General features: G+C 40.4%; 1 protein-coding gene across 1 annotated transcript in view; it reads right to left on the reverse strand.

Moving 5' to 3' along the window:
* ahi1 (Abelson helper integration site 1) overlaps positions 1–25,776 on the reverse strand; it is a 161,586-nt gene that overhangs the window by 59,613 nt on the left and 76,197 nt on the right. Inside the window, exons 20-21 of the mRNA XM_052024883.1 lie at positions 22,147–22,264; positions 20,176–20,222 (exon numbers count right to left, since the gene is read on the reverse strand). Coding sequence (XP_051880843.1) covers positions 20,176–20,222; positions 22,147–22,264 — 165 coding nt within the window. The remainder of the gene's footprint in view (positions 1–20,175; positions 20,223–22,146; positions 22,265–25,776) is intronic.

The following is a 25,776-nucleotide window of genomic DNA, read 5'->3' on the forward strand; positions in this document are numbered from 1 at the left end:
CTAATGGTATGCTCTAAACTTGGTGGCCATTTATCTGTTCTTTTCCTTTGCCCTTTGGTGACACAATGCTGAAGAGTCAGGATCAAACACAATAGCTTTAGGCTGAAAAGAATCATTTTTCTATTTTCATTTCATCAAATAATTGTGGTACAAATAATTGTCAAAATAAAAACATTTGGGCTGTTGGCTCAAACATGTGGAGTGCATTGTGTAATATTTTGTTGCTTAACTGTCATTGACTGTGATGGGTATCAATCGCTTGACTGTTATGTCTCTAAATGACAAAATGGCATATACTACAGATTCCTCAAACTAATATAAAAGTTGTGGCCATTTAACTTAAAGTAGCAGCATCTCTACAGTGTGAAGTTGTCTTCATTTTTTCACAAATTTGAACCATATATTGCTGCCCAAAAAAGAAAACCTGTACAAGCAGTTTTGCATCCCCGTACATTTTATTCCGAGCTATGGATACAATGGTGGCATACTGGTGGGTGCAATTATGTTGCCTCTGAAACCATCTAACATCCTTTCTTTGTTTAGTTTTATCTTCTCCCACTCAATTTACCGAGACGGTTTACTGAAATGCAAGTCTTTGTGACTTGAAAGTTATGCATTAACATGAAGAAAACTGATAGGAGTATGCTTTAACAGACAAGCTTCTGACACAAAAAACTGGTGGAGTTTAACGACTATTTGAAATGGGTGACTGCCACCACTGCATGCATGGGCATAAAAGCAAGAAAGCTGAAGCAACATTGAATAGGAAATCTGCAGTGAAGATCTTGCATAGCATCATTGGCAGGGAATCAGTCAAAATTTTACTTGGAAATGACAGAAAGCAAGAAACACAGAGGAAAATGCAGATTTAGTGTGCACAACATCTCTTAGGAGAGGCAAGTATGCAAATAAGAATGTCAAGGCAAAATAGTATTTAATGTATCATGTACTATGGTAACCTAACATATCCTTTCAAACAAAAACAACTCAGTATCTGCGGATCCAAACCCAGCTGATCTGCTACATATTGATTATGCTTCTCAGCCCAATTGCTGAGTGATAAAAAAGGCCGTTTGTGATTTTCAAACTTCCTGAAATGAAAAGGAAATGGGCAAACAACCTTATAAGTAACATGGTAGACATGAGATATGAACTAGTATCTGATTGTTTCAGATAAATTATGCCACAAATGTTTTGTAGATGAAGAAATTATAACAGAGCAAGTTTAACTAATCATGCAAAACTCTTTCTGCAATTCATTCAGCCTAAATATCCAGTTAATGTTGTTCAGAAGTAAACTACCATGTCTGAATGAGGTGAAAAATAACAAAGCCTATACAATTAGTAAATTTACTAAAATAGCTGAAACAAAGAAAATAAAATGGGAAGCCTACTACTGCAATCTGGCATTCCACTCGTGTCCAAGGGTAATCTGATGGCGACTCACTCATCCCTCCTGTGGACTAGATTACAGAAAGTGAAGTTTGAAGAATACAGCTGATTTGTTGATCTGACATTGATAATGAAAATGCCAGGTGGCAGGAGTTCTGCTCCTGGGCAGGCATGATAGTGTAGCGGTTAGCGTAACAGTATTACAGCGCCAGTGACCCAGGTACAATTCTGGCCACTGTCTGTAAGGAGTTTGTATGTTCTCCCTGTGTCTGCCTGGGTTTCCTCTGGGTGCTCCGGTTTCCTCCCACATTCCAAAAATGTATGGGTTAGGAAGTTGAGGGCATGCTATGTTGGCGCTGGAAGCGTGGTGACACTTGTGGGCTGCCCCCAGAACACTCTATACAAAAGATGCATTTCACTGTGTGTTCTGATGTACACGTGACTAATAAAGATAACTTATCTTATTCTAAAGAGGAGCTGTGGAAGGTTGCCCTTCAATATTTACCATGGGAGGATAGTAGTCTTTGTGCCCAGGTGCCAAACTTGAAATTTCAATCCATAAACACCTAACAAAGATTTAATGTACTGCTTTTTATGTCCTCAAAATGGTTCCCATTCTTTACTCGTCCTCTCAAGCAATCCTTTTGGACTGAGGATGACTTGCTTCTAATCCAGTTTTGTGGGTCCTGAGGTGGTTAGTGAACCCAATGTGGGAACAACTCTGATAAGATGCAGCTGATGGAGCAGGCAGGTAAGTAGTTTGTAAGGTGGTGCACTTCTTGTGTCACTTACACAGGGCTTCTGCATGTTGCTGGCCTCAAGCTTCACAATCCACCCTAAATATTCCTTCTCCATTTTGAACAGTCAAGGGTGAGAGGTGCCCTGGAATCAATGGGGATATGCATTTTTTCAAGGATGCTCTGGGGCACACCCTTGAATCATTTTTTCTATTTGCCTTGTAATCTCTTCCCATGACAGAGCTTGGAATAGACTACATTTTTGGAGTCTGGAGTCAGTCATGCCAATGACATGGCTTGCACAAGGTAGCCAACTGAGTGTAATCAGGGACTTAGTGCTGCAGATGTTAGCTTGCAGATAACTGATATTGGTTCTCTTGTCCTTGTGAACTTATAGAGGGACTTTGCAAGACAGCACGAGTGGTCTTTTTCCAATGCCATGAGAAGCCTGCTATAGGTCCAGGTCGTAGAAGCATGTCAGAGGGCAGGGATCCCTGCTGTCCAATAAGATCACGAGTTTTGTGCCTGGTCTGAGGTCTTGATCTTCAAATACCCTTTTTCTCAACTGACCAAAGGCTGCGCTGACACATTGAAATTCACCGTTGCCTTCATCAATGTCTGGCTTCATCTTGGGAGCCATCTCGTGGTATGGGCAGTGGGCCACTTTTTCCAGGATCTCACCATGAACCATTATTGTTTGATTGACAGTGTGGTGCAGCAGAAGCAGGTTGGAAGAGGATCTAGGTCTTGCAGATGTTGAGCGCAAGGCCAATCCTTCTTGTATACTTTGATGAATGAATCAACAATGTCTCGGAGCACAGCCTCCAAATGTGCACAAACACATGTTGCCTGCACAACTACAGCTCAGATACAGAGGTTCAGATGATCCTGATTCTGTAGTCACTGAAGGTTGAACATTTTCCCATTAGTTCTGAAGATTATGTCCATTCGATGGGAGGTTTGTTGTAAGTGAAGTGCAAGACTGCAGTGAGAAAGATTGAGGAAAGTGTTGGGGCAATGACAGAACCTTGTTTGACACGACCCTTCACAGAGTCTGATCCTGTTGTAGATACTTTGGTTGGTACCATGGCTTGCATATGGAGCAAACAAATGACATAGATTTCTGTGAGCAGCTGAATTAGAGGAGGGTGCTCTACGATTCCTTCCAAATGATTGAGTTGAAGTCTTCAGCAAGACTGAAGGTGACCATTCATAATGGCTGGTGCAGTGCCCTGTATTTTTCTTGGAGTTGTTGCACATGAAGATCAAGTCCACTGTGTCTCTAGATGGACAGAATTGACACTGTCATCAAACCAGCTGCTCCCCAAATCACAATGACAAGGAGATTGAGGAGATAATCAACTGCAAATATAAGGCACTCCTGGGACCTGATGACAGAGGTCCAATGGAAAACTCATGACCTGAACAACATAGTGGATGACGAAAGCACAGGAGGCTCAGCAACTCACTTACACCCATAACATTCAGCACTCTAAAAGCCATCCAACAGCCCACACATCCAGGGTTCCACCCTTCAAGAATAGAGAGGCAGTCATTGCCAGCTGGAAGGAACATTTTAAAAGTCTCTTCAACCATGACTCTCTTCTTGATTCAATCCCATACAGCCTATTTGGGCCAGCTCTGTTGCCATTCCTGACCAATAAGATGAAAAAGCTATGCCCCAATTCAAGACAACAAGACTTTGGGAGCAGATGGTATCTCTGCTGAAATCCTAAAACCCGGCATTAAAGAACTTCAGTCATTAATCCCCAATCTCATTGCTCACATCTGGAACCTCAGAGATGCTATAATCAAGACCATCTTTAAGAGACGAGATGCCTAACTGCAGTAACTACAGAGCGGTCTCCCTGATGTCTGTCTGCCAAATTCTATTGCTGTTGTGGGTGCCCTCCTATCTGTCCTATGCTTATTGACAGTGGTATGTTCTTCACATAGAGTTACAGAATTGTACAGCATGGAAACAGGCCATTCGGCACCCATCCATGTTAATCCCATCTCTCTGCACTTGGCCCACAGCTCTCTATGCCTAGGCAATTCAAGTGCTCACCTAGACACTTCCTAAGTGCTGTCAGCGACCTAACTTCTACCACTCTCTCAGGCAATGCATTCCAGGTACTTGCCTCACCGGGTGAAGAAGGTCCCCCTCTGATCTCCTCTAAATCTCGTATCACTAACCCTGAATCTATGTTCTCTGGTTTTATCTATCTCTGATAGGAGGAAAAGTTTCCTGCAGTCTACTCTAACTATAATCCTCAATTTTCTATACCTCAATCATGTCCCCTCTTATCCTCCTCTGCTCCAGGGAAAATAGACCTAGTTTCTCCAGTCTCTCCTCATAAATGAACTGCTCCACACCAGGCAACATTCTGGTGAATATCCTTCGCATCCTCTCCAGCACTATCATATCTTTCCTGTAGTGTGGTGACCAAAACTGCATGCAGCACTCCAGCTGAGGTATGATCAAGGTTTTATAAAGTTGGATCTTAACCTCCCTACTTGATGCCCTGACTAACAAAGGCTAGTATCCCATATGCCTTCATAACTACATTATCTACCTGTGTTGCCACCTTCAAGGATCAATGGACTTGTACTCCAAGGTCCCTCTATTCTTCAAGATTCTCTGGGACCTTACCACTCAAAATGCATCACCTCACATTTGTCTGGATTAAATGCCATCTATCATTTTTCAGCCAATTTCATTGAGCATCTCTCTGCAGCTTAAGACTACCTTCCACATTATTAACAACAACGCTAATCTTCATCTCATCTGCGAACTTACTGATCATGCCTCCCACATCCACATCCAAGTCATTCACATATATTATAAACAACAAGGGTTCAAGCACTGATCATTGTGGAACACCACTAGTTACAGGCATCCAATCAGAAAAACAACCCTCCGTCTTCTGCTGCCAAGCCCAATTTGGATCCAGATTGCCAGCTTGTCCTGGTTCCTATGAGTCCTAATCTTTTTCATCCAGTCTCCCATGTGGCACCTTGCCAAAGGCCTTAGTAAAGTCCATGTAAATCACATCTACTGTCTTACCCTCATCGATACACTTTGTTACCTCTTCAAAGAATTCAATCAAATTGGTCAGACAGGATCTGCCCTTGCCAAAGCCACATTGGTTTTCTCTGATTAGTTCCTGCCTTTCCAAGTAATCATTAATCCCCTCCCTCAGGGATTTTTCCAGCATCTTCCCTACCATTGATGTTAGGCTCACAGTCTGTAGTGACCAGGCTTTTCCCTGCTACCTTTCTTGAAAAGCAGGGAGACTTCTAGCAATGGTGTGTTGACCAGGTGTTCAATTTGAAGCCTTGGTGGGATTAAAGTTACAGTCTGATTTCCTACTCTGACCAGCCTCCGAAGGGCAGAGGCAAATCATCCCCATTCAGCCCATTTCTATTGATTCAAAGTCACTGTTACTATAAAAAGAGGAATTTCAATAAATAAAATGGACATAGCAGTATTCAAGCAACTTTAAATTAATAAATGCTCAAAAGGAAACACAGCAATGAGGACTTGGAGCATTAGTTAATTGAAAGCATGAGAAGAGGCAAGAAAACAATAGTAATATAAGTAAGAATGCTAGAAATGTATGAAAAGATATACCCCAAGGAGAGACAAAGCTATGACTTGAACAGTGTATATAAATATGGATTGTACCTCATTCAAACAAATGTTAGTCAATTGAGTTTTCTTTCCTTAATTTTAATATTTGATATTTCACAATGTTCCTATATATTCGCATGCACTTCTTGAGCACTGAATGTACATCCAGTTGTCATTATTTTACTTAAATACCATTTAATGTTAAAATTGATGATAAATATTTATATAATCTCTCACTTAACAACTTTCTGAAGCAACTACTTAATAAAGTCAGAGCCCGGATAAAGGCTTTTCAGCCCACCGAGTCTGTGCCAACCACCAAGCACCCATTTATACTAATACTACACAAATCCATTTTATTCTTCCCACATTTCCATCCACTTCAACTATGACTCTACCACTCACCTACACAAAGGTAATTTACAGGGGTCAATTAACAATATGAAACCCCACATCTCTGGGGTGCATTGGAATCCAGAGTACTGGAAGAAACTTTGGGAGAGAACATGCAAACTTCACATAGACAGCACTGGATGTCAGGATTTAAAGCCAGCTTCCACAAGAGCTGTGAGGCATCTGCTCTACTAGCTGCACCATTGTGCCACCCCTATTCCGGTGGAATTTCTCAAAGTGCTTTCAATGAATTTTCATAAAAAGCTTTTTCTTTGGGGAGGGAATGACTGCAATTTTGCATTTAACACTTCCCCATTTAAGTGCCAGCAAATTCAGGATCCTGTGTAAACAAGCATTAATGTGGAGGTACCAGACACCTTGCCAGAGCATTTCACCTTGGGTTTCATTCTCACGTAGCCCAGATTTGGACTGCAAGACTGTGCAATTCCCCAGCACTATTTCAGGGAATCTGCATGATCAACCTGCATCAATGTTGGTGTTTTTTCAGACTTTTTTAAAGCCTGGTTAAGATTATCTGAAAAATCCTTATTTTACATTCTGGAATTCTGAATCACTTAATAGGTTCGACAGCTGAAATGCCGGGGTATGGTTTAACCAGCCCTCTGTAAATTCAGCAATTGCATGACTGGGCTTGTTCTTGCTTCCACCAAGTAATAGGATTTCCACATAGAAGTCCTTGACCTGAGGCAGAGATTCACAGTTGCGGTTCCAATCAGCTTTGTCCAGAAATCTCTGAGATGGTATTTTGCAGAATGATTGGCTTAATTCCATCCTAATGGAACATTTCCTACCACTGCTTTTTGCATTAGTTGAAACTTCTCATCCAAAATAACATTTAAAATTCCCCCAATCCCAAAATATGGAAATAAATTAATACAATACAGAAATGGAGCACCTTAGAGAGCTATTTCTGATACCTTGAGATGCATTCCTGGACCAGTTGAGACTATAGTAATAGGTTCCAGTACCTGGTTCCCTTAGTCTCACATTGTAGGGTTGGATGCTATTAAAGTCAATGACATTTTAGCCAGGAAGCTGTCAGCTCAATTTTATTGCAAGTACTAGAATTTAAAGCCACTGGAGTAGAAATTAAAAAATGATGAATTAGGCTGGAAATAGACTTGCTTTTTCTCAATAAAGCTTGAACAGTAGATTTCAATGGATGGACCCCACTTTGCCATTCATGGCCTCGACTATAATTGATTCTACAAAAAGTTAGTAAGGCTGCAGGAATTGCAGAGGGGACAAACATGATGTGCGGGCTGAATTGAGCACAATCCGAACTGACATATATTTGTGTGCCGAGTCTAAATGTTCCTATAGGTCTAGAAATGTGCAGACTATGATCTTTGAGAGTAATGTTACATACATCATTGGAACATAACATTTAGGAGCAGGTGTACATATCGTGGCACATTGAATATGCTCTAACATCTAGTAAGATTATGGTTGAACTTCCAAATCAACTTCATTTTCCCATCCTATCCCAAACCACCTTAATTTTTTTTGTGCCCAAAAGTGGCCAGAGTAGAATGATACAGCAAAGAAGGCAGCCACTTGCTTCATTGTGGGAGTGCTGGCTTTCTGAAAACACTATCTAATAAATCCTCTGCTTTCCCCAAAGCCCTGCAATTTCTTTTCCCTTTCTTCAAGTATCCATGAAATCCCACTCTTGAAACAAATCTCAGCAACACGACAAAATTCTGCAGTACTGCCCTGTTCCTCAAAAACAGAAGAGAACATAGAACAGTACAGCATAGGAACAGGCCCTTTGGCCCAGGATGTTTATGCTGACCATGATGCCAATCCGAACTAATCCCACCTGCCTGCATGTGGTCTACATCACCCCACTCCCTGCATTTCATGTGCCTAAATGCCTCTTAAGTGCTGCTATTGTATTTGCTTCCACCACTTCCCTTGGCAGCATGTTCCAGGCACCTACCACATTGAGTAGAAAAAAAATCTTTCCCCATAAATCAGCTTTAAACTTTCCTCCTCTCAGCTTAAAGCTATGCCCTCTTGTATTTGACAATTCCACCCTGAGAAAAAGACTATCTCCCCTATCTATGCCACTTATAATTTTGTATGCTTTTATCATGTTGCCCTTCAGCCTCTGACACTCCAGAGAAAACGATCAAAGTTTGGCCAACATCTTGTAATAACTTATACTCCTTAATCCAAGCAACATCCTGGTGAAGCTCTTCTGCACCCTCTGCGAAGCCTCTTCATCCTTCCCATAACAAACTGACCAGAACTGCACATAATATTGCAAATGAGGCCTAACCAAAGTTTTATGCAGCTGTAACATGACTTCCCAACAGTTTATTCAATGCCGGACCAATGAAAGCAAGTATGCCAAATGCTTTCTTTACCATTTGTGTTGTCACTGTCAGGGAGCAATGGACTTGGACCCCAAGATCCCTCTGTACTAAGGGTCTTGCTATTTACTGTACACAGTGGCATGCAAAAGTTTGGGCACCCCCTCGTCAAAATTTCTGTAACTGTGAATAGTTAAGTGAGTAGATGAACTGATCTCCAAAAAGTCTTAAAGATGAAACATTCTTTTCAACATTTTAAGCAAGACTAGTGTATTATTTTTGTTTTGTACAATTTTAGAGTGAAAAAAAGGAAAGGAGCACCATGCAAAAGTTTGGGGACCCCAAGAGATTTGAGCTCTCAGATAACTTTTACCAAGGACTCAGACCTTCATTAGCTTGTTAGGGCTATGGCTTGTTCACAGCCATCGTTAGGAAAGGCCAGGTGACGCACATTTCAAAGCTTTATAAATACCCTGACTCCTCAAACCTTGTCCCAACAATCAGCAGCCATGGGCTCCTCTAAGCAGCTGCCTAGCACTCTGAAAATTAAAATAAATGATGCCCACAAAGCAGTGGAAGGCTATAAGAAGATAGCAAAGAGTTTTCAGGTAGCCGTTTCCTCAGTTCGTAATGTAATTAAGAAATGGCAGTTAACAGGAACGGTGGAGGTCAAGTTGAGGGCTGGAAGACCAAGAAAACTTTCCGAGAGAACTGCTCGTAGGATTGCTAGAAAGTCAAATCAAAACCCCCATTTGATTGCAAAAGACCTTCAGGAAGATTTAGCAGACTCTGGAGTGGTGGTGCACTTTTCTACTGTGCAGCGACACCTGCACAAATATGACCTTCATGGAAGAGTCATCAGAAGAAAACCTTTCCTGCGTCCTCACCACAAAATTCAGTGTCAGAAGTTTGCAAAGGAACATCTAAACAAGCCTGATGCATTTTGGAAACAAGTCCTGTGGACTGATGAAGTTAAAATAGAACTTTTTGGCTGCAATGATCAAAGGTGTCTTTGGAGAAAAAAGGGTGCAGAATTTCATGAAAAGAACACCTCTCCAACTGTTAAGCACGGGGGTGGATCGATCATGCTTTGGGCTTGTGTTGCAGCCAGTGGCATGGGGAACATTTCACTGGTAGAGGAAAGAATGAATTCAATTAAATACCAGTAAATTCTGGAAGCAAACATCACACCGTCTGTAAAAAAGCTGAAGATGAAAAGAGGATGGCTTCTACAACAGGATAACAATCCAAAATACACCTCAAAATCCACAATGGACTACCTCAAGAGGCACAAGCTGAAGGTTTTGCCATGGTCCTCACAGTCCCCCGACCTAAACATCATTGAAAATCTGTGGATAGACCTCAAAAGAGCAGTGCATGCAAGACGGCCCTAGAATGTCACAGAACTAGAAGCCTTTTGCAAAGAAGAATGGGCGAAAATCCCCCAAACAAGAATTGAAAGACTCTTAGCTGGCTACGGAAAGCGCTTACAAGCTGTGATACTTGCTAAAGGGAGTGTTACTAAGTACTGACCAGGCAGGGTGCCCAAACTTTTGCTTCGGGCCCTTTTCCTTTTTTGTTATTTTGAAACTGTAAAAGGTGGAAATAAAAAAAGTAATCTTGCTTAAAATATTAAAGAAATGTGTCATCTTTAACTTTATGCCTTTTGGAAATCAGGTTATCTTTTACTCACTTACCTATTCACAGTAACAGAAATTTTGACCAGGGGTGCCCAAACTTTTGCATGCCACTGTACTTACCTTTTAAATTTGACCTCCTGAAGTGAAACACCTCACATTTGTCCAGATTAAACTCCATCTGGCATTTCTCTTCTCTTCCAACTTGTCTATATCCTTGAGCATGTTTTGGGAGCCCCTTGACATTGGAACCTTAAGACCTACTGAAATTGTGACATTAGCTATTAAATAAAATTACTTGTTTCTTCCTTCGTTTTCAAAATTGGTATTTCTGAACTACTACAAATAATTTAGTCACTTCTCTCACTTCAATCATTTGCAGAGTGTGTCATATTTTGGTTGGTATATGTATCCGTTCAACATCATGCTTCACTACAGAACATATTTGTTCGATTCTTTTAGAAGACTACGACGGGAAAAATGCAAGTTTAGGAAGGGCTACAAAATTATAGTTATGGACCAGCCACCAATAAAATTGTTTAGGTATTTCCTAAATCAGATGCAAGGGGATCCTCCCAATAAAATGTGTCAGAGAAAGATTCCCTCGTTCCTTTTAAGGGTGGGTTTGCATTTCAAAATCATGCTATTCATCAACATCTTAGGGTAGAGAATTCCAAACTGCGATGAGGAGGAATTTCTTCTTTCAGAAGGCAGGAATTTTCTACTGCAGAGAGCTTCAGATTCTGAGTCATTATATTCAAGCCTGAGCTATATTTTGGGGATAATGGGGAATCAAAAGTTATTGGGACCAGGCAGGTAAATGGTGTTGAAACCAAGATCAGTTGTTGCAGCACTTGAAACGTTCTTCATATGCTCCCTGAAAACTGACACATCTCACTAAAAACTGACACCTGCTGCAGCTACGACTACACCCTGACAAAAGATCATAGAGTAATACAGCACAGAAACAGGGCCTTCGGCCCACTGGTCCATGCCGACCACAGCATCTGCCCTGCTAGTCCCAGTTGCCTGTGTTCGGCCCATGACACTCCAAGTCCGTCCCTTCCACGTACCTATCCAAATGCCTCTTAAATGTTGCAATTGTTCCCTGCCTCGACCACTTCCTCTGGCAGCTCATTCCAGGTACTCACTATCCTCTGTGTAAATAAGTTACCTCTCAGGTTTCTTTTAAATCTCTCCCTTCTTATCTTGTATCTATGCCCTCTAGTTACAGACTCCCCAACCCTGGGGAAAAGACAATGACCGTCCACCTTTTCCATACCCCTCATGATTTTATAAACATTTATCAGGTCACCCCTCATTCTCCTACACTCCAAGGAATAAAGATCCAGCGTGGCCAACCTCTCCCTATAAGTCAGGCCCTTTAGTCCGGGCAGCAGCCTCGTAAATCTCTTCTGTGTCCTGTCTAGCTTGACAACGTCTTTCCTATAACAGGGTGACCAAAACTACACGATACTCCAATTGCGGCCTCACCAACGACTTACATAACTGCATTGTAATGTCCCTACTCCTAAAGTCAATGCCCTGACTGATGAAGGCCAGCATGCTAAAAACCTTCTCCACCACCCTGTCTACTTGCGTGGCTGCTTTCAGTGAACTATGCACTTGTATTCCTAGGTCCTGCTATTCTACAATAATCGTCAGTGCCCTGACATTCACTGTACAAGTCCTACCCTGGTTTTACTGTCCAAAATGCATCACCTCACACTTACCTAAGTTGAAATACATTTGTCATGCCTCAGCCCATCTCCCTAACTGATCAAGATCTCTTTGCAATTCATTGTAACCTGCTTCACTTTCAACAAGACCCCCCAATTTAGGATCATCAGCGAACTTGCTAATTGTGCTATGTACATTCATATCCAAATCATTTACATAAATAATGAATATCAGAGGTCCTAACACTGACCCCTGGGGCACCCCACTAGTCACAGGCCTCCAGTCAAAGAATCGACCTTCAATCATTACCTTCTGCGTCCCACCACTGAGCCAATCCTGAATCCACCTCACTAGCTCCCCTTGAATCCCATGCGACCTAACATTCCTGATCAGCCTGACATGCTGGACATTGTCAAAGTCCTTGCGAAAGGATGAGTAGCAGATTACCAGTAACCCAGTGTGTTGCCCAGATATAAAAGTCCTTCTGGTCAGTCCTATTTTGGCCAACTGCTTCTAAAGAGCTCATCTAATTGCAGTATCAATAGTAGCAACCCAAGTTATTTGTTCATTTACTGTCAACCTCACATCTTACCTTTACTTTGTTATTGACAACTGCAGAATCTGTACTACATAATATGCAATAATAAAAGGCAGCAAAATAAACATAATTTTTCAGATTCCTGGTCTGTAGAGGATGAATGGTCAAGCCTTAGTGCAGATGAAATCCATAGCAGGAGGCATGACATCCAGGAAGAAGGGAACAGAACTGTTATACAAGTTCAATGGGCACATTTCCAGACAGGACAAAACAGGTGATATACATTCTTTTTGGTTCTGGAAACCATCATCATGCACTATAATGTGGTAAGTTTTTCGAGTCTTAGTAGCTTGCTTCCACTTACAGCTAAGTCAATTCTTACAAAAGGAGAGTCATGATAATAATATGAAGTAATAACCTGTTCAAATATCGTAGGCAAAAGAAAGCATTATTTTGTGCAATATCATTCTCTTGATTACACTGCATAAATTGAACACTAGATTTGTTCACTGAAAATTATTTAGTTTTGATAAACTAAGACTACAGACACTAAATTTGTGTGGGGTTTCCAAGGGAGGAGCCGAGCATTTCATTAACATAAAAACAATGAGAATTTAGAATTGGTTTATTATTGTCACTTGTACTATGGTACAGTGAAAAACTTGTCTTGCATACTGTTCATATGGATCAATTCATTACACAGTGCATTGAGACAGTACAAGGTAAAACAATACAGAATGCAAAGTGTCACAGAGAAAGTGCCGTGCAGGTATTGTGAGGTCAAGAATCCATCTTATCATACTAAGGAACCATTCAATAGTCTTATAACAGTGGGGTAGAAGCTGTCCTTGAGCCTGGTGGTACATGCTTTCGTGATGTCCTCTCTTCTCCCCTCTGCTCGATGGGAGAGGGGAGAAGAGAGAATGTCAGGAGTGGGTGGGCTCTTTGATTAGGCTCACTGCTTTCCCGAGGCAGCGAGAAGTATAGACAGAGTCCATGGAGGGAAGGCTGGTGTCCGTGATGTGCTGTGCTGTGTCCACAACTCTCTGCAGTTTCTTGAGGTCTCGGGCAGAGTAGTTGCCATAACAAGCCCTGATACATCCTGAATGGATGCTTTCTATGGTGCATCGATGAAAGTTGGAGAGTGTCAGAGGGGACATGCCAAATTTCTTTAGCCTCCTGAGGAAGTAGAGGTACTGGTAAGCTTTCTTGGCCATGGCATCTATGTGGTTGGACCAGGACAGGCTATTGGTGATGTTCACTCTTAGGAACTTGAAGCTCTCAACCTCAACACCATTGATGTAGACAGGAGCAAATGTGTACTGTCCCCCCTTCCTGAAGTCAATGACCAGGTCTTTTGTTTTGCTGACATTGAGGGAAAGGTTGTTGTCATGACACCATATCAATAAGCTTTCTGTCACCTTCCTGTACTCCGACTCATCTTTATTTTTATTTAAGCTTCAGCGGCAGCCTTCAATTTTATCTGTCCCTGTGATCCTCTGAAAAACAATGCAATTCCCAGCATTGTTTAAAATAAAAGGCAATTGTACATGGTTGATAACTAGGAAACTCGTGGCTGTCCCGTTTACCTTGCAGCTTAACTGAATTGATCAGCCTTTTCCAAATTTTCATGAGGCATTAAGTTCATAACTACAAATCTACTGAGAGTCAATTTCATTGTTAATATTCAATTATTTATAGATTTGTTTGGCAGTTCAGCTTAACCCCCAATAGCTGAGGAAATTTCATTTGGGAAGCAAATATAATTAGCAAAGCAAAATAGATTAACAATGTTTCTATTGTTCATTTTTATTAGCAGTCTCCAAATCATCTGAATATTCAGTAGGTAATGGTCAGATGAAAACATGGCAGAAGAGATGATGCAGACGGATTGCAGCTGAACCAGAAGGGGTTCAACATCCTTTAGTGGGGGGGGGGGGGGAATTGCTAGTACTTTAAGGGAGAGTTTAAACTAATTTGGGAGGGAAATGAGAAGGAGCATGGTAAGGAATGAGTAACAGACAAACACAGAAGGGAAACTAAGTCAGCACAGTAGGAAGAGCATATTTAGACTCTACAAGGCAAACAGGAGGAGTGCAAGGCTGCAGTGCATCTGTTGTAATGCAAGGAATCTGACAGGTAAGACAGATGGACTGTGGGCATTGATTTGCACATGGGGAAATGATACCATAGCAATGACTGAGGATACCATTCCTTAGTATCCACTTCCATGCCCTTTTGTGAACCTGCATCCTCACAAGGTTGGCTCAAGACCACATTCAGTGGCTCTGAGCTGCACCAGAACGATTTGAAATATGTGGACACAAACAGATTGGTGTGAGCAACAGCAAGCCTTCCCATTACTTCCAAATGTACTGAAATTACAAGAGGCAGCTATGTGGAAAAAAAACAAACCACTTTATATCAAGACAACAGCCATGATGTTACATAGTAGAGCCTCATAATACAAGAACATTTCTTTCCATATTCCACAGGATCATACAGCATGGAATCAGGCCCTTCAGCCCAACTGGTCCATACTGGCCAAGATGCCCATCTAAGTTAGTCCCATTTGCCCAAGTTTGCTCCATATCCCTCTAAACCTTTCCTATCCATGTACCTGTCTAAGTACCTTTTAAATGTTGTCACTGTACCTGCCTCAACCACTTCCTCTGGCAGCTCATTCCATATACAGACTACTGTCTGGATGAAAAAGTTACCCCTCAGGTTCCTATTAAATCTTTCCCCTCTCACCCTAAACCTATGCCCTCTAGTTCTTGATTCACCAAACCTGGGAAAAAGACTGTATGCTTTCACCCTATCTATGCCCCTCATGATTTTATACACCAATAAAAGATCACCCCTCATTCTCCTTTGCTCCAATGAATAAAGTCCTAGCCTGCTCAACCTCTCTCTATAACTCAGTCCCTTGAGTCCCAGCAATATCCTGGTAAATCTTAAAAACTGAACACAATATTCCAAATGCTGTCTCACCAACATCTTGTGCAACTGCAACATAACATCCAACTTCTCAGTGCCTTGACTGAAGAAGGCCAGGGTGCCAAAAGCCACCTTCACCACCCTGTCTACCTGTGATGCCACTTTCACATGAAGGTAGAGAAGTTAATTGGCCACTGTAAATTGCCCCCAATGTCTAAAAACTAGGGGTAATCAATGGGAATGTGCAGAGCATAAACTGGAATTCGTGTAAATAACAGCTTGAAGGTCAGCAGGGACTTGGTGGGCCAAACAGCTGCTTCTGTACTGCATGACAAATCTGGGCAGGACTGACAAATCAACATTCCAGTGTATTGAATCTTCAGGTGTGATGGAGGTGGGTCAAAAGAGGTGGCAGTGCAATATTAATCAATCAGTCTATAACTGCAATAGGAGGGTGATTATCCAAGATGGTTCTTCAGACGAGGCCATATGGATGGGGCTCAGAAACAAAAAGGAGGTGCACTACAGGTCTTCAGTCAACAGGCAATTGAGCAGTTAGCAAATTACAGAGAAACGTAAAGATAATGAGATAATAGTACTAGGCAATTCCGACCTACACAATATTAAATGGGATGGCTTTAGTGTGAAAGGCTAAGAGAGCATGGAATTTTTAAAGGGCATCCAGAAGAGCTTTTCAGCCAGTACGTAGATAACTGGAGAAGCGTTACTGGACCTAACCTTTCAAAACATGGTCAGCCAATGGTGAGAGCATCAGCTGGACAGCATATTGGAGATAGTAACCATAATTCGAAGTTACACAGCTGTTATGGAGAAGGACAAGGATGGACCGGAAATTAGGTCCTGAAGTGAGGTGGGTGGGGAGGCCAATGTTCAATTGCATTAAGATGGGAAATGGCAAAAATGGACTGTGAGCAGTTTCTTGCAGGTAGACTGCAGGAAAGTCTATGTGCAACCACTGGGAGTCAACATCAGAGTGAAAGGTAAGGGCAGGATAAAGAAAGCCAAGGATGTTTATGGCAAGTATAAAAATGAAAACAACAGAGGTCTTACAGGAATATAGAATGTGTGTGTATGGGGAGGGTACTTAAAAATAATAATTAGGAAGTGAAAGGGAGGGCATGAAATAGCATTGATGTGCAACATCAAGGAAAATTACAAAACATATTAGAAATCAAAAAGATTCAGATGCTGGAATCTGAAATAAACCCACAACACGCTAGAAGCACTTAGCATGTCAGGCTCCACCTATGGAAAGAGAAACAGAGTTAATATTTCAGGTCAAAGGCTATTCGTCATAACTGGGAAGTCAACAAACAAGTCCGTTTAATTTGCAGAGAAGTTCTGGGGAAGGATAGATAGGACAAAATGAATATCTGTGATAGGGTGAGACTGCAACTGGTCAATGCAAGAGGATAATAGTGGCACTAATTAGAGAATGGTTCAATGGGTTAATGGCACTAATTAGAGAAAGTCTCCCATATCAGGCCGGGCCTAACCCCATCACAGATATCCCTTCTGCCCTATCTATCCCTTCTCCCACCTTTTCTACAACTTAAAACTTATTTTTCTTTGTCCCAGTTCTGACAAAGTCTTCAAACTGAAACATTGACTTAGTTTCTCTTTTCACAGATACTGCCTGCTCTGTTGAGTGATTCCAACATTTTGTGTTTTAACTACTAAGTAAGAGCTTTCTGGTTCCAAAATGAAAAGTAATCCCTATTTCAGCATAATATAATACAAAACACTCATGTGGGGGGTATTTACATCCTTAAGCTTTGGTATCATTGCTGATCTGTGATTCAACCATATACGTATACTAGATTTTTGCCCCATCCCTAAAAACCCTTTAGTTTTAACACAAATTAACTTCTGTTTTAGGGGGTCAGAGGAACCGTGAAATCTGAAGAAAAACGTTAGGCAGATCAGCAAGAATCTGAAATTGAAAGTTACTTCCTATACAGGGAAGTACCATACCTATACAGTTCTTCAATACAACTTTAACTGCTGTTATGTTTCATATGTAGCTTCAAGTAAAGCCATAGGTACAAATTAAGAAAATGTGACTTTCATCACAGCATTATAAAGACTTTGCAGTATGTTCCTCAGCATCACTGTATAAGCAGCTGGGATTTCTCAAATGATGCAGCTCTACATGGATAAGAGTATAAGCTGCATTATTTAGGGTGGACGACAGGCACTTTTGGGTGATAATCTCATGTTCTCCATTGAGAACATTCCCAATACACAACTGGCCAGCATGACTGAACACAGCAGTACAGAAAATTAAAAAGTCTGACCGTGACAAGTTCTGGAACTAACAGGTGCCTCCACATTAGTATTCGTTTGGAAAAAAAAATTGCTGCTCAACAAGTTGACACTTATTCTTTTATATTTCCCAATATCAGCATCAACCACTCATTGTAAGACTACAGCAGTTACTCACAGAATAAATGGCCTCTGACATAAAATCTCTCACCTCTAACTTCAGAAGAATTCTTTTGCTCACCCATGTGGCAATTTCTATTTCATAGAACAGATTTCTGAACAGAGTTAAAGGGAGTTTTGTGTTATGGAGCTCATATAGGTTCATGGCATCAGTTCTATTTCCAGGACAAACAAGTGAAAAGGTACAACAATCAATACCTAAATTTTTTTAAAAAGTGAAAATGCTGGAAATCCAAAGCAATAAACAAAAATGATGGAAACACTTAACAGGTCAGAACTGATGAAGGATCTTTGACCTGAAACATTAGCTCTGCTTCTCTTTCCATGCATGGTGCATGACCTGCTGAGTGTTTTCAGCATATTTTATTTTTATTTAATAGGGTAGTCTCATTTCGGAACAACATTGTATGTTAAGCACTGAAGTTCAGTTTGTAAAAAGGATCTAGTAAAGGAGAAATAAAAATGAAAAAAGGAGAGAAAAAAAGATAAATTAAAAAAAAAGGAAAATAAGTAAAAGATGATTTCTGATCCAAGAACCAAAATATTCACAGGTTGAATGCAATTCACGTTCATTTAAAGAAAACAATAGGAGGCTAAAGAAATTTGGCATGTCCCCTTTGACCCTCACCAATTGTTACTGATGCACTATAGAAAGCATCCTGTCCAGATGCATCACGGCTTGGTATGGCAACTGCTCTGCCCATGACCACAAGAAACCGCAGAGAGTTGTCAACACAGCTCAGCACATCACAGAAACCAGCCTCCCCTCCATGGAAGTAGTCTATACTTCTCACTGCCTCAGTAAAGCAGCCAAAGTAATCAAAGACCCCCACCCCGGACATGCTCTCTTCTTCCCCTCCCATCGAGCATAAGATACAAAAGCCTGAAAGTACATACCACCAGGCTCAAGGACAGCTTCTATCTCGCTATTACAGGACTATTGAACGGTTCCCTAGTGCAAAAAGATGGACTCTTGACCTCACAATCTACCTCGTTATGACCTTGCATCTTACTGTCTACCTGCACTACATTTTCTCTGTGACTGTAACTTTATTCTGTATTCTGTTACTGTTTTACCTTGTTTTACCTCAATGCATTGTGTAATGAATTGATCTGGAGGAGCAGATTGTAAGACAAGTTTTTCACTGTACCTCAGTACATGTGACAATAATAAACCAATTTATCAATAAACATAGTAATAGCATGGATTAACAAATAACTGGTTTCAGAAAACACTGAAAGATGATTCTGGGATAAGAGTGCTGACGAGAAGGGCCCACCTTAAATATTTACTCAACTTTCACTTTTAGATGTTGGCTGATCTGCTTAACTTTTTTTTTAAAGATTTCATAGTTTCTGAATAATTAAGAACAGATCCTCTGGCATTGAAATGCAAGTCAAAATAAGTAACTGCAAATATGTTTTGTGTGTGCTTTATGGATACCAATTACTCAAGAAGATACTGGCTTGGAGGAGATTTGAATATTAGGATACAAAATATATAATAGATATGAACTTGTTTTCTCTGCAGCAAAAGTATCCATTTGAATTAACTTTACAATTCTCTTCATAAGTGGAGAATACTCCATGAAGTCCTCACTTCAGCTTTGTAGACAGTACAGAGGATAGTACAACTCATTTATTTTTGGGATGTGTGTCACTGGCAAGGCCAATATTTATAATCCATCCCAAATTGCACTTGAGACGGCAGTGATGATCTGCCTTTTTGGACCACTGTAGTCCCTCTGGTGGAAGCACTCCTACAATGCTGCTGGGTAGACAGTTCAGGATTTAAACACAGCTACTATGAAGGACTAGCAATATACTTCCAAGTTAAGATAGTTTGTGACTTGGAGAGGAACGTGCTGTCCTATGGATGTCTACCACCAAGGAGGACAAGGGCACAGGTTTGGGAGATGCTGTTGGAGTAGCTTGGCAATTAACTGCAATGTATTTTTTTAGATGGTACACACTGCAGCTACTGTATGTCAGTGGTGGGGGTAATTATTTTTAGGGTGGTTGATCGAGTGCTATTCAAACAGACTGCTGTATCCTGATCGATGTCAATCTTCTTGAGTTGTTGGTGCTACACTCATCATGGCAAATGGAGAATCACACTCCTGACTTGTTATTTATAGATAGATGGTAGAAGAGCCTTGAGATGTTAGGAGGTTAATCACTCACTGCAGGATACCCAGTCTCTGATCTGCTCTTGTAGCTACAGTATTTTATGTGGCTGGTGCAGTTGAGTTTCTGGTCAATGGTGATCCCCAGGATATTAAAAGTGAGGGACTTTTGGCAATGGTAATGCCACTGAATCTCAAAAGGTAGACAGTTAGACTTTCTTCTTAGATATGTTAGTTGCCTGGCTCTTTTGTGATATGATTGTTACCTGCCACTTATCAGCCCAGGCCTTGTTGTTTGTTGTCTGCGTTTGCTGTATGCAGGCATGGATTGCTTCATTTGCTGAAAAGTTGAGAATGAAATTGAACATTGTGCAATCATCAGTTAACATCGCCACCTCTGACCTTATGATGGAAGAAAGGCTATTAATGAAGCAGCTAAAGATGGTTGGGTCTTGAGGAACCCCTGCAGTGATGACCTGGAGCTGGGATATTGATCTCTGACAACTAACTCTGTTTTTTCAAGAGCAGAGGAATATTTGAATATTTTTAAGGCAGAGGTAGATACCTCCTTGAGGGAATAATATGTTACTGGGGTGGGTGGGAATGCAGAGTTGAGGTTACAATCAGATCAGCCACGAGCTTATTGAACGGTGAAGGAGACTTGAGGGTGAAGTGGTCTATTCCTGTTCCTAATCTGTACATTCATGGGTACAACAATGAATTTATATCACAGAACACCAACCAAATAATGAATGACTCAACATACAAATAACCTACTTAGCCATGGTGAGCATAAGCAGCTTACCATTTAAAACAAAATATATAGAGCTATTCATACAGCTATTTCATCCTAACCTAATGAAAGAATATGTTCTGTTTGAAAACTGGAAGCAAGGATTGTGTTCTATAAGAAATGTAAGAATATTTTAACCAAGATAGTCATATCTAGGCCACGCAATTAAATTACATTTTAAGCACTAATATGTTATTATCGTTAATGGTGGTTTTGATTGTTTGAAATACTGAAACCTTAGGGAGATTATATGCATAATCCATAGTTTTGGAATCTTTCTCAATTTTAGAGAGCCAATCAGATGTTTAAGAAGTGCTCTGTTCCTCTGGAGCACTGTAATCTGAAATAAAAAACTATTTTAATTTGAATGATTTGCTGCCTCCTTCCACAGAAAATTTGACAGTCTGGTATCTGGTTCCTCATTTCATACATTTTAGAAATGGCATTTTAATCATTGCAGCCATTTGCTTTACTACTGATTAACAAAAATAAATCATAAGCAAATGCTGAATTTGCTCTGTTCATTCTGAATCTTGAAGCTGCAAAATAAATATAAAATCATAGAATGCTATTACTTCAAAGTTAGCTGCTGTAGCCTTCCTTAATTAACCCTAATCAGGAAGACTAAAGGTGCACAAAGACTGGCCAACTCTTCTGGCATGCTGGGTCTACATCCCTAATTTTTCAGTCTGGAGTACTTTATCTAAAATGAGATAAAATTACTTGAGATACATAATTATTAAGCAATGTAAAACATAGATACAATTAATTTAGGCATCAACTTCAAAATTCAATTAAATGACCTCAAAAGTTTTGCACTTAGCTCTTTGCTCAATGCATCAGTTTAACTAGGTTTTTCTTAAAATAAACATTCCATAAGCTCAAATATATTTTCATGGCATCTCAATTCTAAGGAGCAAATAAGTTGATTTCAAGTCAATATGTTAGCATGCATTAACAGGGAATTGAACAAGCTTTTGAAAAGCATGGAAAATTAATGAGGAAAGAACAAACAAGTGAGCTGCATAGCATCCAACATTGTCACGGCTGGGACAGGTTGTGAATAGCCACCTTCAGTATTACAAATGAGGGAGAAAGGTTATGCTATTCGATGTAGATAAGAAAAGCACAAATAGAGCATGAACGCCAGCATGGACTAGTTGGCCGAATGACCTGTTTCTATACCAGTTTTCCTATTTCATCCGATGTAACTATTGCTTTAGGAAGCTTGCACTGATAGTTTTCTCACAAAGAACTATTTTCTTCAAAATTAATTCTATGCTTAGAAGCACAGAATCTTGCATTTACTGAAGGGAAGCTTTCAGTTTGTGCTTTTAATGCTTTCTATTCGAGGTGCAACAAGAATGTGAATTAGTATAAAACTAATAATCGTTCGGCAAAGGCCCACTTAATTTATAAGAGATCTTAAGTAAAATCCTGAAAGACTAACTAAATTAAAATTTATACTTACCAATCTGGGAAACTGGCGGCTGCTGTGATAACAGCTGAGCACCCACAGTAGTTGGGAGCCTCAGCTTGGAGTGAGGCGACAGCAACGATGGTGCAGGAAGAGAGTGTTTTGGCCTGGCCTGCAAAAGGAAAGGCAAATCAGAAACCAAAGTGCAATTTCCTGGGTTACTAACTGACGTAATGTAATCTCTAGTGGATAAACTGTTGCCCAGTAAACAGCTCACTTATTCATATTATGTCTGTGGATTCACTGTAATGTTACGTGCATTAAAGAAAAATCAATTAAAAATAATGGACAACTGTCCTGATATGAGCTTTAAATAGCAATTAATTGTACAAACAGCATAATTACAGCTACCTTTTCATATTTTCCCCATTAGATATCACCCTAACTCTAAGGTACCCTAAGGTACACCTCCAAACATATTTGAAATCAAAACATTACCAAAATAAGGGTTCATACAGAATTTCTCTACTTTTTTGATTTTTTTCCCTATTTGATGAAGTAAATATGACATTGCAGTTTTCTTTTGCAATACAGCATTAATGTATACCCTGCCTTGCACTACCTCAGATTGCTGATTTTTCATGGTGCTCTTGATCCTCCAATCCAACCACTCACAGGCAAATTTCTCGCTGCACTCTAAAAGACATCTACTTGGGGTACATGTTATCTGCTGGGAACCTAGTGTGACCCTTGCTGTCACCGCTGCTGCCCACTGATGTGCCAGGAACGATTTGGATATGAATGTAGGAGATACCATTAGCAAGTTTGCAGATGACACAAAAATTGGGCGCTGTTGATAGTGAGATTAGTCTTAGGTTGCAATTAGATATTGATCAGTTGGTAAAATGGACAGAACATTGGCAGATGGCACTAAATCCTGATAAGTATGGGGATGGCCAGGATGCTGCCCCTGATCCCCACATCTCAGTGCTATGCAGCCTGGCCAACACTAAACCTCAGAAGCAGCCTCTCTACAGTGAGCCATGGTGATTCTACTGGTGCTCTTGCACCAGTGAAGACAGATTCCTGGCACAGCATTTCTGTCAGTAATGTGTTTCTTTATAGTGTGCTTAAAGACTCCTTTTTGTGCTTATTTCTTTTGCACTGTCATACCTAGGAATGTTTCCCGAGTGCTTAGTGAGTGTACCACTGTAGGCACAATTTTATACGTTCACTAAGTAGTGTGAATTGCTTCATAGTATCCCTTTTACCCGAGTACATATCTTGATACCAGCTCCACTTCTCATCTGGGTTTAACCCAATTTAACACAATACATGTAAGAAAATACTTTGAACTTCATCTGAGCAACAAATGGCATATTATCATCGATTAAGTACAAATTATCTAAGATTTGGATACCCAAGTTGAAACATACCTCACATCAAATATGGAAAAACCTATGTACAGTAGTCACTGCCTGATAGGTTTTCATGTGATCTTCTACTATGCTATAGGACACTCTATGTGAAAACCTGGATTGTCCTATTCAATCTTAATTGGTGCGTTTTTATTTAAAACTTTGCCAAAAATAAATTACAGCTAATTATTGTCTCTATTCAAAATCTATTTGTTTTTGTGTATTTCAAAGTAGCAACACCATCTTTCAAATAACAAAGAAAGCTACTTTTTGATTCTGAAATTGAACTAAATAAGATGTTCCTACAATTAAAAACAGCAGATCAGGTAGCACCTTTGGAAAGAAAAACAAAGTTAAATCATTCAGGCTGATGATCTTTACAGAGACTGATGAAAGTACATTGACCTGAGAAGTTAACTCTCTCTCTCTCTCTCTCTCTCTCACTGATGCTGCCTGATCTGCTGAGTATTTCTAGCATTTTCTGGTTATTTTCCAATTCCCAGCCTCAGAATTCTGTCCTAGAATTGCTGGTTTCCAACACATTTTTGACTAAAGTATATATGCATAATATAGTTTAATTTCTTAAAAAACATTCATGGAATGTTTCTAATTGCCTAATCTCTAATTTCTAATCCTTTTCTAAATGCTCCTGAACTGAAGAGGCAATTAAGAGTTGACTATTTTGGTGGGTCTGGAGTTGCATGTGGGTCACACCAAGAAAAGAAAGCATGTTTTCTTCAGTGAGTGACGTTAGTGAACCAAATGGTTTTTTTTAAAATGTTAGTAAGATTATGGGTACCATAAGTGATAACAAAAAAATTATTTCCTGCGACTCAAATAATGCTACCATGTTTCCAAGCACTGTCCTCTAAATAGAGGGTCAACGACTGTGTCTAGAAACCATCCTTTATCCCGTCAGTATTGTCCCCACACAGTTAAAGTCTGGTGTTTCTCATTATCTGGATCTCTTGCAACATCCAAGATTGCATGCTACTTCCCAGTTTTTATGTGATGGCTTACATTTATAGACTGAACAATGTATTATCACTAACCACAGACCTTGGCACTGCACAAAAACCGTTCCTCCTTTTTAGCAGTTATGAGAAGGACCCTGGCTTCAAAAAAAAAGTATTCAATCAAGTATTGTGAGCAAGGCGGATGAGCTTAGAGCTTGGATAAATAATTGGAGCTATGATGTGGTGGCCATTACAGAGACTTGGAAGGCTCAGAGACTGGAATGGTTACTTCAAGTGCCGGATTTTAGATGTTTCAGAAAGGACAGGGAGGGAGGCAAAAGAGGTGGGGGAGTGGCACTGTTGATCAGAGATAGTGTCACGGCTGCAGAAAAGGTGGACGTCATGGAGGGACTGTCTACGGAGTCTCTGTGGGTGGAGGTTAGGAACAGGAAGGGGTCAATAACTTTACTGGGTGTTTTTTTTATATAGGCCTCCCAATAGTAACAGGGATATCGAGGAGCAGATAGGGAAGCAGATCCTAGAAAGGTGTGATAATAACAGAGTTATTGTGATGGGAGATTTTAATTTCCCAAACATTGATTGGCATCTCCATATAGTGAGGGGTTTAGATGGGGTGGAGTTTGTTCAGTGTGTTCAGGAAGGATTCTTGACACAATATGTAGATAAGCCTACAAGAGGAGAGGCTGTGCTTGATTTGGTATTGGGAAATGAACCTGGTCAGGTGTCAGATCTCTCAGTGGGAGAGCATTTTGGAGATAGTGATCATAATTCTATCTCCTTTACAATAGCATTGCAGAGAGATAGTAACAGACAGACTAGAAAGGCATTTACTTGGAGTAAAGGGAATTATGAGGCTCTCAGGCAGGAAATTGGAAGCTTAAATTGGGAACAGATGTTCTCAGGGAAAAGTACGGAAGAAATGTGGCAAATATTCAGAGGATATTTGTGTGGAGTTCTGCATAGGCACATTCCAATGAGACAGGGGAGTCACGAAAGGATACAGGAACTGTGGTGTACAAAGGCTATAATAAATCTAGTCAAAAGGAAAAGAAAAGCTTACAAAAAGTACAGAGAGCTAGGTAATGTTAGAGATCTGGAAGAGTATAAGGCTAACAGGAAGGAGCTTAAGAAGGAAATTAGGAGAACCAGAAGGGGACATGAGAAGGCCTTGGTGGGCAGGATTAAGGAAAACCCCAAGGCATTCTACAAGTATGTGAAGAGCAAGAGGATAAGATGTGAAAGAATAGGGCCTATCAAGTGCAGCAGTGGGAAGGTGTGTATGGATTCGG

The sequence above is a fragment of the Pristis pectinata genome, chromosome 10 (genome assembly GCF_009764475.1).
Source record: "Pristis pectinata isolate sPriPec2 chromosome 10, sPriPec2.1.pri, whole genome shotgun sequence".
Classification (NCBI taxonomy): Eukaryota; Metazoa; Chordata; class Chondrichthyes; order Rhinopristiformes; family Pristidae; genus Pristis; species Pristis pectinata.